This window comes from Bolinopsis microptera, chromosome 4 (genome assembly GCF_026151205.1).
Source record: "Bolinopsis microptera isolate Bmic1 chromosome 4, MBARI_Bmic_1.0, whole genome shotgun sequence".
Taxonomy (NCBI): domain Eukaryota; kingdom Metazoa; phylum Ctenophora; class Tentaculata; order Lobata; family Bolinopsidae; genus Bolinopsis; species Bolinopsis microptera.
The window spans coordinates 13,688,385-13,701,375 of NC_087075.1; the positions used below are offsets into that span (position 1 = coordinate 13,688,385).

Below are 12,991 nucleotides of genomic sequence, written 5' to 3' on the forward strand. Positions count from 1 at the left end.
ATTGTGGCGGTCACGTACCTCAACTCATGCAAGAAGATGTCTCAAAGTTTTTTTAAACAGAATATTGATATTAAGTACAGTGTAACTCTGTTAAATTACAAAAACTACAATATCAAATTATGACAACATTTCTCTTTTCCAGATTTTTTGGCAATTTTCCGACTGCCTGATATAAACCATGGGTTTTAACCTCGTCTGAAATTCCGATTTAGATGAAACCTCCACCATGTTATAGTAGACAGTCTAGGCAAGTTCTAACACAAAAATGATCGAAATTGCTGGTGTTGAAGATGTTCAAAAAAATTATTTTGAAAAAATGACAAAATTAGGTGACTTTACTTAATTTTGTCACCCCGAACCTAATTTTGTCACTTGAAGATTGTGCAAAAATTAACCGTTTCTCGGTATTTTAGACTACCTGGATGCATCATTCGAGCGCTTTTTTACCAACATTGACCTCAAAAATCCCAAAGATATGATGTTTTCATAGTTTTGTAGCTTGATGAAAAGATGACACTTTTTGGGTATCTAATCTTGGAAAATAGCCCCCAAATGCCCCTGAAACCACTGGCATCTTGAAAACTTTCTATGAAGCATGAATCAATATTGGTTACTGATTCACGAAACTATATTTACCAATAGCTCTTTAAAACCCAGAATTACAGTATATTTCTCGGCGAAAATATGCTATTATAAGTGTTTAAATGCTATTATAAGTGCCTTATACATATCCTATGGGCAAAAAAACTTCAGAATAGTTGTATAAGGCCATTTTCAACACAATCTGTGATTTACAAGAAATTTGAGAAAGGTCGATTTTTTTGACAAAATTAGGTACTTTTGGCAAAATCGAACCTAATTTTGTCACCCTCTGTTACTTGAACAATAATTGCGCTAGAGACTTGAAAATTTGTACGTATACTTCTGCTGTAGAAGATATTTGAAATATGCAATGGCATGAAGCTAGCTCAATTACTTTTGAAATAGCAATAAATCAAAATTTTGAAAATTCCTTAAGAAAACTTTAAGGATCTTATTTATTTTTCGGGTTAACAGTTTCGCCTTCATTTTTGACACAGATGCAAAAGAGCTAGAAACTTAAACTTTGTAGGAGCAGTTTCAGCAAAGTCTAAGCTTTCTTTTTATACACAAACCTTTTCTTTCAAGCTGAAATTCCGAGCCGAGGCAGTTTTTCAGAGCAAAATGACAAAATTAGGTACCCTGACAAAATTACGTGCCTTACCCTATACCGTAACTGACTGTTTACTTGTTTATTTGACGGACTTTGCGAAACCTACGCGATTTTTACCAAAATCGTAGATCGTGTAGAATTCTCCGTGGAAAATGTCACCAAGAATCCAAAGCGGACCTGCAATTGAGTGGAATTAGTTTAGAACTTTGAAACAATTAAGGTGGCCTAATAACTGTCAAATACAATAATAAGTCCCTGATAATTATTAACATCTTAAATTATTATTTCAGCATTTTATAATGAAATACCTGCTGGTGGGGGGATATCCATTCCAATCATTCCAATGATACAGAAATTCGCTCCACCCGCCGACTGAAAGTTATTAATTATCTAATAAATTATATAATTTAATAATTTCAGTACTTTAATCAATCATAAAATCAATTTCAATACTTAATGCGGTATGTACAACCCACCAGTGTTCTCCATATTTCACACTTACCTCTCCAATAATGTAGGACTGTGGAGGTACTGAGAACTTCTTACCCTTCAGGACAAACACCAGATCAGGCATGAAGGGAACTTTAGCGCAGTCCACAAAGAACTGAAATAGGAAATGCAGGGTAAATTCAAGTAATTTAATCTAGATGTACTTTAGTGTTTTATTTTAATTCCAGATATAATGATAAAATTAGTATAGAGAATAGAGATACGGATGTTTCACCCCAAAAACTATCATAAATTAGTACCGGTTACTGTAAACTAGATTATTTGTATCACCTAATAATTTTGTAGTGTTAAAACTAACCAATCCGCGAGGTAGAGGGTGACCGCCCAATTTCAGTGCAATATTCTTCACATCCTCCTTGGGTCCAACAATCAGGCTTGTTCCTAACGGGTTATGGTCAGTTTGACGATTAAAAACTACCATTTACAATGGTAGTAAAAGTTCGGCTATTCAATAGTTATAATAGTTTCTGGCAACGGGCAACCTCTAATAATATAAGCCAACATCAAACTTTCAGATCATGATCATTATACTGAATTTCTTAACAACATCAGAGAAATATATACAATTTATAATGATGATGCATCAACTAAATTCTAACCTGTATCAGCAATAGCCTGACAGCCTCCACTGCACCCGATTTCTGTATCTCCAATCTGTATGCTGCAAAATATTGCGTTATCAGGAACAGTAAAATTACGATTGAGTGTGATCAATGACAACAATCACTTTAACATTCACCTAATCGATAATTGCATAAGGTAAAATAAGAATTGCCATATAAGTGAGAACTGCAAAGAGAGTGAAATAGTAAAATCCACCACAGTCCACAGTTACAGAAGGTTTCCTACCTGTCCATGGCAAACTGCCAGTAAGCACCACGTGTCACTGGAAGATAAACAATGTCTCCTGAGAAGTAAGCTTGATCCTTTCCTCCCAGGTGTAGCTCTCCTCCATTCACATTACCAGCTGTTCTAAATAATAAATATAAATAAATAAATTGTTTGCAGTAATTTATCGGTTATATATTATATATGGAACTTTATATGATGGATGCTGTTTAAAATAATTCAACCTTAAAAACACTTTCATCTGAAATATATATCTTGATGGTAAAAGATATTCACTTATCACAGCTACTCTTTAAGAATTAAGTTTGCACCAAGTTAAAACTGGCAAAAGTGTCGGCTTCTGCATTTATTCTTGGTGTACACAAGTAAGGAATAAACTTAAACAGGCAAGATAATATCACTATTCTATCATTACATACCTGTTGAGCCAGAAGCTAAATACAGGTTCTTCAACTAAGTTCTGTGCAATCATATTGTTGAAGGGAGGAACCACTCCAGCAACAGCAATTGTGGGATAGCCCATTCCTGTAGGAAAAACTGTCACCAGGATTTTATTGATTGTTCCCCAAATCTACGTATATCTTTGAAGGAATGAATATTTTGAAATGTCCTACTGGAGTACCGGTAGGACATTTTCAGATTTCAGCTTTCCGCGACTCAAATTTCACTGTTTTGACTAAATCTTTTTCTAATAACCATCAATCAAGGTCACTGAGGATTGCACAAGACACAATTGAGGTACTGAAAGTTCTATTACAAAAGAAAGTTTTGATAAATGGAGAATCATCGGAATGTAAATCTAAATCAATTTATAAATAATTATGTAAGGATCTGGACAGGTTAATTTATCACTCAAATATAATTACATATAAAAAGACAAAGAAGTTTGGCTTACCCAAAATTCCATCAAACTTGGCTGTGACGAATGTGATACCAGGCTCTTTAATTGCCTCACCAAACCCTTGCCCCTGTAATTGATTTCGTAGTAATAAATTGTAAGATAGGTATAAGAAATATGATCAACTATTATCTCAACAGATAGCCTAAGACGAATCAGAAAAACATTATTATATATAAAGATATAAGAAGTTATATTTGCAGATACATGTGCACTGTGCAGTGATGATTACAGATCAATAACCACACAGCAGCTTAACTAACTTTAACACTGATTCCACCAAAGTCAACGTTGTCATTGCTGATGTACCCAGAAAGAGCACCGGTTCCGTAGCGAATAGCAAATTCTGTTCCATTGGCATGATATGTGGAGGACTTTGATGCTGTATAACGATTGTGAATTCCTGAAATTATCTTTTGATAAATCAAAAATTTATTTATCATTTATCACCAAATCGTTGGATATCCAAAATTTAGCAAAACATAAGCATCTTCTGTTCCACAGTGCAACGGCTAGTTATATTGATATTATATAATATCGGAATGGATAATACAAAGCAATAACATACTGCAGGCAATGTTGTAGAGAGCACATTCACTACTAGGAACCCAGAGATTGGAAGAACCAGTATCAAACAAAACATTAAATTTCTGTGGTGGGGTCCCAATTGTGATAGATCCATAATACTGGGCCTGAAAATAGTAATTCTAAATGATTAACAAAATATAAGACACCATGAAATCTCGAAGATAGATATTTAAAATATTTCCTAAATCAATAAAATTTTATTCTATGGTGCATGAAAGTTTAGATGGTGAAGATGGTCATACACTTACATTCATGTAGTTATTGAGAATTATATCGATACTGCCACCACTGCGAATGAAATCATGAACAATTGTCTCATACTGCTCTACAACACTGCCATATCCTTGTGCATCTAACTCATGTGCGACCGACTCAATGGGATGTAATTCCCATCTGAAAGAATGAAATATGCATTGAACTCAAATGCTGTTGCTGTTTTCTTCAGTTTTGTTTTCTTCTAATTTTGGCACAAAATGCTCAGTATTTTAGGGAATAAATAATAATAATAAAATAATGTTATTTTTATACAGCACCAAAAGGTTAAATAATTTAAATTTAACCCTTATGCACAGCTGTAAATGATACTTAAATTAACGAGAGTGTGCATCTTTGCCTTAGACGGAGGTGGAACAAGAAACTGTTCAGAAAACAGGAGATAAAAACTGTAAAATATAACGTGACTAAATAAGGCAGATGCACCTAACAAGCAGATATCCAAGAAGGGTTAGCAGGTTTTGGGAATGAATAACCTGATATTCAAATAGGTTACAAGTTTTCCTTAATCTAGACCATAGTCTTGTGAGTGACCACATTTCTAGGGCAGAGTGATAGACTGGCGTACCTTGATAAATTTAAGACTTGTGCACGTACTAGGCCTATAGGACACCAGAAACTAGACCAAAAATTCTTCATAAAAGAGCACACCAAACCGATATTCAAGCATAATAATATTCTAGCTATACAAAATCTATATACATACCACAGTTACCTCGAGCTCTACAAGATAATGAAATTCCGTGCTTCAATATCCTTACATGAGGGTTACACATGTTCATCAAGGAAACCCTGCCTTCTAATCTGTCAGGCAGACCCACCTGACAATCACAACACTAGATCAACCAAAATTTTTAACATCTTAACCCCAAACTTCAGAATGACTGATTTTACTACTAGTGTAATGTGCTTGCGAGGAAAGCTAAAACGTGCGCTACTAGCTAATCAACATAACCACGCCCTGCTTGATTGGACCGTAAAAGACTTTGACTGCACAAATATTATTTTCCAAACATTATAACTGGCTGGTCACACACATCTAAATTAAATTACCCTAGGCTACTGTTTTCCAAGTCTTGTCCTGTGAGTAAAGTACGTGTGAGAAAGTTTTAATAAAATGAATGTATATTTTTGAATTTTTTAATTTTAATTTGAGAATGAAGTATAAAGAAATTTTTAATTAGCATTTTATAGTTTAAAATATTTATAGCTTATTATAACCATTGATAAATTTAAGCCATAATCTTTCGCCTGCTCTCCAATATCCACCTTGAAGGTGCATTTTTAATCCTTGAACTACACAATATAAAATCAAGCATGTTTTAGTGTAGACTTTTTGTCACAACAAGACTGCAACCTAGATAGTAAAAACTTTAAACAGAACCCCTAATGTCTGCTAACAATTTTTCGTATAGTCCTAATGTGAGCCTTGTCTCTAAAAACTTAACTGAACTAGCGTTTTGGTGTGTGCAAAAGCTCCCAGGCACGCGCATTCCTTGCCCCGTTAGTTACCTGTCCTTCCAAAACCAAACAAGCAGTCAAGGACACAAAGTCATACACCAAATGGGCATTATATTTTATGAATTGTTTTACATCTTTTTATTCTGTAAAATGTGCTAAAATTAAATTTCTTGTTTCATTGAAAATTTCTTGTTTCATTGAGAGTAATTCTAAAAGGTTTCACTGAATGTACAAGATCACAATCGATGTTCTATATCACAAACCTCTTCAGGGAGCTGATTAGTACCAAAAGATTTAGAAGCACTACGGCTCCTTTTAGTGTCAGCATTTAAACCTAAATTATTGTTATAGTAAAACAATCTGCCATCGGCAAGGTTAGTTACTTTTAATTTTACTCTTACAGCCCTTACAAATTGTGAAAGGGAAGGATCTACACCCCCGGTACTTCAAGTTGCAACAACAGTGTCTACAAAGGGACCAAAACATCCTGTCCAAACAAATCCTAAGTTCCATCCAAACATAAGCCAAAATTTTGCATAATGCAAAATTATCAGTGAATTTCTTTTCCATAATTCTTTGATTAAAAATCCTTGATCACCAAGAGAGTGATACTAGTCTCAGAGAAGTAACTAACAAACATTTCTAGAATGAATAACAAAGTCAAAATACGAAAACAATCTGCTACAAAATGCAGTTATTTACAGCTGTAGCATGTATTGATCAACTAAAAAATATCAACAGTCAATATCAAGTAATACCGAACAATATTCTGATTGGAAATATGTAAAGGAAATTGATTTTTAATTCTTTTGCTGCATAATATTGACAAATGACAAGGTTAGTGTCTAGAAGAGAAAACAAGTTGCATCTTTCTATTTAAAGATGTAATGATGTAATGATACTCATTTAATATAACTTCTATATTTTAATTAATCCCCCTCCACCCTCCAGGTCTTTCTATGATAATTTAATAGTATGTGTTACATGAAGTCACAAGGGACGATAAAGTCAATAAGCTTGGTTGGATTTGTCACTCTGGTGTCATAGGGGCCCTGCCAAACGATTGAGAATCTTCTTAGGGATACCCTTACCTGAAGACCTCAGGCTATCATGTTCATAAACATAGAATACAGGCCCAGTAAGGATACCCCTTCAGTACATCTACATTAATTGTAGTGTACTGGAATCGATCAACAATAATATCAAAAAGACAAATAAACTTGCATGGTACACAGATTTTGAGAATAGTTTTGAATATCTGACATTTTATTTGAAAGGTAGAATTGAATTATTATATGAAACCGAAATAGAAATCGAACATGATCTCTGAAATGGAAACTATTCGGTAATAAGAGCAATTTAATATAATTTTAATTACAATTGTGTCATATTTAAATGCATACAGGTTTGCTCTAACCAGAGCCCTTTCGCTTGCAGTAGCGCGCGACCGCCGCTATATTCTACTTGTAAAGTAAAGTAAAGTAAAGTAAAAATTATGACATAACATCATCACTTATGTCTACAAAGTATCATCACACTACATGGAAAAATAACTATTTCTCCATCAAATTTAAAGGTAATAATTTATCAAATATTAATCATGAATAAAAACAACATTACAAAATTTAATTTATTCATACTTCCCAGTGGAGTAAAGATTTATAAAACGTTTCTTTGCTACATAAGGATGGAACCACAGATAATCATTGTGTTTTTCCTTATTACTGATATAACTGGTACCTTCAATTCTTGTTAAAACTTCTTTCGAAACATTCCAAAAATGAAAGTCATTTACAATACATTTAGAAATCATATTCTTTTTAAAACTTTCCAATCCAATTTTAAAACTCAAAACTGTCAAGCAGTTCTTCACCTCCGAAGGGAGTTTGTTTTGACCATTGTTAATGATCTGGCCCGGCGCGCGCTACTTCGTAGCACTTGCCATCGGGCCAGTTCTCAACATTTCGAGAAGAAAGCGGCGCGCGCTACTTCGAAGAAATTTAGACGAGTAACATCCGTCAAGAGTTTGTTCCAATAAGGAACAACCCGCTCTGGAAGAAAAGAACACTGAAGATTCTTGACCTTTGTCACACTCTTACTACATCTATTGGATGAAACCAGATTAAGACCTGATCTGCTTGGTCTGAACAAGTCTGAACCATAATCAGTCAAGTAAAGCCATTAATAACCTTAAAAGCTTCAATAAGGTCCCCACGTATTCGCCGCTCTGCCAGCGTTGTCAAATTAAGGACTTGTGAAACAAGCGCGTCATGCAGTACGCGTATACACATGGCTATGTGAACATACAGGTCAATTTCCTAATGAAAAGGCAATACTGAATACAAATAGTTCAAAAGTAACCAAAATTGATGTACCCCCATGACGTAACCACACAGGGGGAGCTGAAACCAGGTTTTCGATCAAACGCTGCCATGTGTAGTCAAACGTTGCCAAAAGTTGCTCTCGTCCAATGAAATCGCTGCATTATGTAAGCCAAACTCCGCATATGAATATATGTAATTCAATTATGCATACTAACTTGCAAAATGCAGCGATTTCATTGGACGAGAGCAACTGTTGGCGACGTTTGACTACAAATGGCAGCATTTGATCGAAAACCTGGTTTCAGACCCCCCTGTGACCAATAAGTAAAAACGATTCATTGAAGAGTTATGAGCAAATGAATATTTTGGTCGCCAGTTTGATCGCTGTATTATGTAAGCCAAGCTCTACATATGAATATATGTAATTCAATTATGCATACTAACTTGCAAAATGCAGCGATTTCATTGGACGAGAGCAACTGTTGGCGACGTTTGACTACAAATGGCAGCATTTGATCCAAAACCTGGTTTCAGACCCCCCTGTGACATGGATCATGGCTATGTGAAATCGCGAGTCACTTGAATGGTGAGTAAATTACAATTTTTGAGTAAAATACAATTTATATTTTCCACAGAAGAATCAATACATATTGAATTAATAAATATCCGATAATTCCATTAATCATTAAAAGTTGCTTTGTAAAATCAAAAACGAAATGCCGTACGCTGAACGCGCGCGGCATCTTTTCGGCAGCTTAATTGACGATGTCAATTCATCTCAGCTCGGCGCGGCACAGTAGCGCATTTCGCCGATCTAGACACAGCAGCAGTGAGCAGCAGTGGACAGCAGTGAGCAGCAGTGAGCAGCAGTGAGTAGCAGTGTGCAGCAGTGAGCAGCAGTGAGCAGCAGTCAAGAAAACAACAATTTCAAGAAAACAACAATTTTATTTAGTATCAATTAAAGCAGACAAAAATATATTTCATATTATATATATAACTAGCACGAACTTTAGATCAGATATCTTAGGGGCGGGACTTGGAGTAGCAAGAGATTGACAAGAAGGTATATACCTTTTACAAAGATACGTCGAGAAGAATCCAGGGTGATACAGGATCGGAGAGTGCAGACCAAAAGTTTACGCACCCACCTTTGCCTCCTGAGTTCTTGTTGTCATACGTTGTATGACCCGCCGCGCACGAAGTGCGCCGCCCCCTACTGTAGCGTCGAAGACGCTACAGGTGAAGCGACCGTGGGGTCACGACGTGATACAAAGTTCTTGGGTGGATAGAATGTAGAAATTTATGCAAACTTGGTCGTTTATACTCCAAGTCCCTTTCTTAAAAGAAGTATTATTAACTATGTTTAGAGTTAGCTTCGTTCAATAATAACAATATCAATATAATCAATATCAATACCAGATAAACCTACCGAATAAATTATTAAATATCGATTAATTCATTCCGATAAAAAATTTTATAAATTTAGATATTTAGTATTTAAAAACATTACAACAAATGGAGCAGCAGTGAGCAGCAGTGAGCAGCAGTGAGCAGCAGTGAGCAGCAGTTTCTTTGCACTTAGCCCCGCCTGTGTAGAGAGAAGCCTCGTTGAGTGCGCGGCGCGGCATAGTAACGCATCGCGCTAAAATTCGGCAGCTCAAAGCCGCCGCGCGCGCCAAGTGCTGGGGTGCATTTTCATTGACAATTAAACTTGGTCAACGATATTTATATACAATTCCTAAATTAAATCAATAATCATGTTAATATGAGTATTCAACACTATATACTCGACAACAAATATGTGCCGGCCCATCAACGATTCAGTCGCCGAAAAATCAAATCATAAATAAAAATATAATGACACAAACATCATCACACATCATCAAAAATACATTTACTAAAGTTTTAAAATTATCTTAAATCTATTGGCCTAGACAACCAAGTTAAAATGAATCTAATTTACATACTTTCCACTACTATATAAGTTGATAAAGCGTTTTTTAGCAACATGAGGATCACATACAAGATATTTATTGTGCTTCTTTTTAATAGTAGCTAAATTTAATCCCTCAATCTTTCCTAATACTTCATCCGAAACATACCAAAAATGACTATCATTTACAGATCCGTTTAAAATAGTCTTTTTTTAAAGCCTCTAATCTTATTTTAAAACTTAACACAGTCCCACAATTCTTGACATCTGAGGGGAGTTTGTTCCAATATGGTCTCACCCTCTCCGGAAGAAAAGAACTGTGGACTTTCTTCATTTTACTGCTACTTTTACTGCATCTACTGTTTGATACCACATTAAGACCAGATCTGCTCATACTGAACAAACCAGCTCCGTAATTGGCCAAACCACTTATCATTTTAAAAGATTCAATGAAACAAAAATCAAATGTTTGCTTTTTCGTTTCGGGAACTGTATGAACTCAGTATTATATCCGACTAATCACACTTTATAATGGTTAAAAAACAAAGTAAAAAGATTTTCCTCGATGGGCCGGCATTCGCAACCGCGAAACGTTTTGAGTACGACAAACGATGACACCACCATCAGCCCTTAATTGATAAGTCCATGGGATAAATTAAGATTTGTTTAATTTCATATTGCCTATCCACTATCCACTATCACCTATCACCTATCACCTATGTTACTTTGCATATACTGCGTCTAGTTACACGCTAGCGATCTCAGTCCCCAATAAACGTGTGACCCAACAGAAGGGATTGTGGAAGGACAAGTACATTTTTCATTAACACTTGCCCTGATTACCCCCTCCGTTGAGCTACGGGGAACATTGATTGCCAGTCTGTAGTCAGATCGTTAATAAATTTTAATTCAAAATTGATTGCCGGGCGATGGTGTCAGTGAGAGACGTTAAGTTAGGTGAACAGTGGTACAAAAATATAATAATATAACAGTTTATCTCTAAGTTAAAATCACTATTTGTTAAAGTATACAAACAGTTCCATTCAAAAGAACAAAGTCCGAGAGCAGGGAGAAGATTTGGAGACTATACACGTTATGTGGGGTTTAAATTTGGTATTAGTAATTTTAGGGTTCGACCGAAAATGTTGGTCGGTTAGTTTTATTAATAGGGAGCAGTCACTGTCATTAGAATTATCAGATTAAGAGCAACAATTAGAATCTAATTTGACATATTGTGGCCCAGAAATCAGTGAAACCAATCATGTTTAACGCAAATTAGACTGATAAGAATAAATTTTTGAGCTATTGTTGTATTTATTGGTGCAATTAGTAAAGTACAGCGCTATGACATATAATATGAGTTGGCACAAAAATAGTTGATTCAATTTTGGGCACTATCCGTCGCGGAGTCGAGTCCGCGGCGGAGCCGCCGGACTCCGGGCGGACTCCGAACGGACTCCGGCGGAGCCGCCGGACTCCGAGCGGACTCCGGCGGTGCTCCGCCAAAATGTATTTACAGTGGACTCGAGTACATTTTGGCGGACTCCGAGCGGAGCCGAGCGGACTCCGAGCGGACTTTAAAGTCCGCCGCGGACTCCGAGCGGCTCCGCGGCGGCTCGGCGGAGTGTCCGCCGCGGACTAAGCAACTAGGCGGACTTTGGTCCGCCGCGGACTCCGGCGGAGTGCTTGGCGGACTCCGCCGGACCTCTCCGCCAGACTTGAATCCGGCGGAGTCCGGCGGAGCTTGGCGGAGTCCGCCAGCTCGGCGGACTCCGCTCGGAGTCCGCCGGACTCCAACAGAGTCCACTGACTTCCGACCTCCGTCTTCCGACCCTCGGCTAAATTTGTCACGTGACATACAACATAGCATTTTGCAATATTGTGGTCAGATGAAAAGGTCGCTAGTGATAAACCTTAACCATTACCCTCACAATGTCAATAGTGTACAACTCTAGTCCTAACTTTGACCCTATAATGTATAAACGTTGACCCTAACCCTCCACCAAACCGTCCGCAGCGAAATATCAATGTCATTGACTGGTCACGTGACCAAAACAATTTTTGTCATATTATCTCATATGGGGAAGCGTTTTTAGCAAGCAAAAATACGTCGACCATCACAGGACGACGCCAGCCAGCACTCTCTACGCTCTTCGAGCTCCGATCGTCCTGTGACGAAGTAAGGACGAAGCCTGAGGTCCTCAGGTAACATCGACCACCGATTGAAAATTCAAAGATTTTTTGACATAAAGGTCAAATGTAAAACTAAAATCTTGATGTTGATTGATTGACGACGTCAATTTTTGAGCACAGCGCCGCGAGCGCATATTGCGGAAAAGGACCGCGTAGCTAGTCAAGATGTTGATAAATATTTGGCTTGTGGCGCGATGTGTTGCTCTAACTATAGCCCTCTCGCTTGCGGTAGCGCGCGACCGCCGGAGGCGGAAATGACCTGGTTAGCTAGGTAAACGCGATGTGCCTTGTAGGATGAAATCCTACTAGCTGACGCCATTCGCAGCTGTGCTGCTCGCTGTACGTCAGCGATCGAAATTTATACGCGTATCCCCCGTTAAGATGTGCCACTCGACGCGCCACACAATTTTTTTCGTTGCTCGTCGCACGTCGACGAACAACGTAGCTCGTTGCGACGCGCCGCGCAATGAGCTGCCAGGCTAGGACATCGTCCTGGTCCAACAAATTTTGGCGAGCGATTTTCTCCAAAAATTTAATGAGGGCGTCGACGTGCGACGAGCAACGAGAAAAATTGCGTGGCGCGTCGGGTGGCACATCTTAACGGGTGATACGCGTATAAATTTCGATCGCTGACGTACAGCGAACATCACAGCTGCGAGTGGCGTCAGCTAGTAGGATTTCATCCTACAATGCAAGGCACATCGCGTTCATTTAGCTAACCAGGTGCTTTCGCGCCGCTGCGGGCGCGCTTGTTCCACAAGTCATTTCCG

General features: G+C 37.5%; 1 protein-coding gene across 1 annotated transcript; it reads right to left on the reverse strand.

Annotated features, from left to right (window-relative positions):
* Positions 1 to 123: 123 nt before the first annotated feature.
* Positions 124 to 6,141, reverse strand: LOC134814160 (cathepsin D-like). Its single transcript, XM_063822199.1, has 13 exons — positions 6,035 to 6,141; positions 4,286 to 4,430; positions 4,018 to 4,141; positions 3,713 to 3,852; positions 3,447 to 3,519; positions 2,971 to 3,076; positions 2,552 to 2,674; positions 2,302 to 2,363; positions 2,001 to 2,083; positions 1,695 to 1,796; positions 1,501 to 1,564; positions 1,248 to 1,369; positions 124 to 142 (listed from the first exon to the last, which is right to left on the reverse strand). The coding sequence occupies exons 1-12, from the start codon at positions 6,097 to 6,099 to the stop codon at positions 1,272 to 1,274; spliced, it is 1,185 nt and encodes a 394-aa protein (XP_063678269.1). The 5' UTR covers positions 6,100 to 6,141; the 3' UTR covers positions 124 to 142; positions 1,248 to 1,271.
* Between the last annotated feature and the right edge of the window lie 6,850 nt (positions 6,142 to 12,991).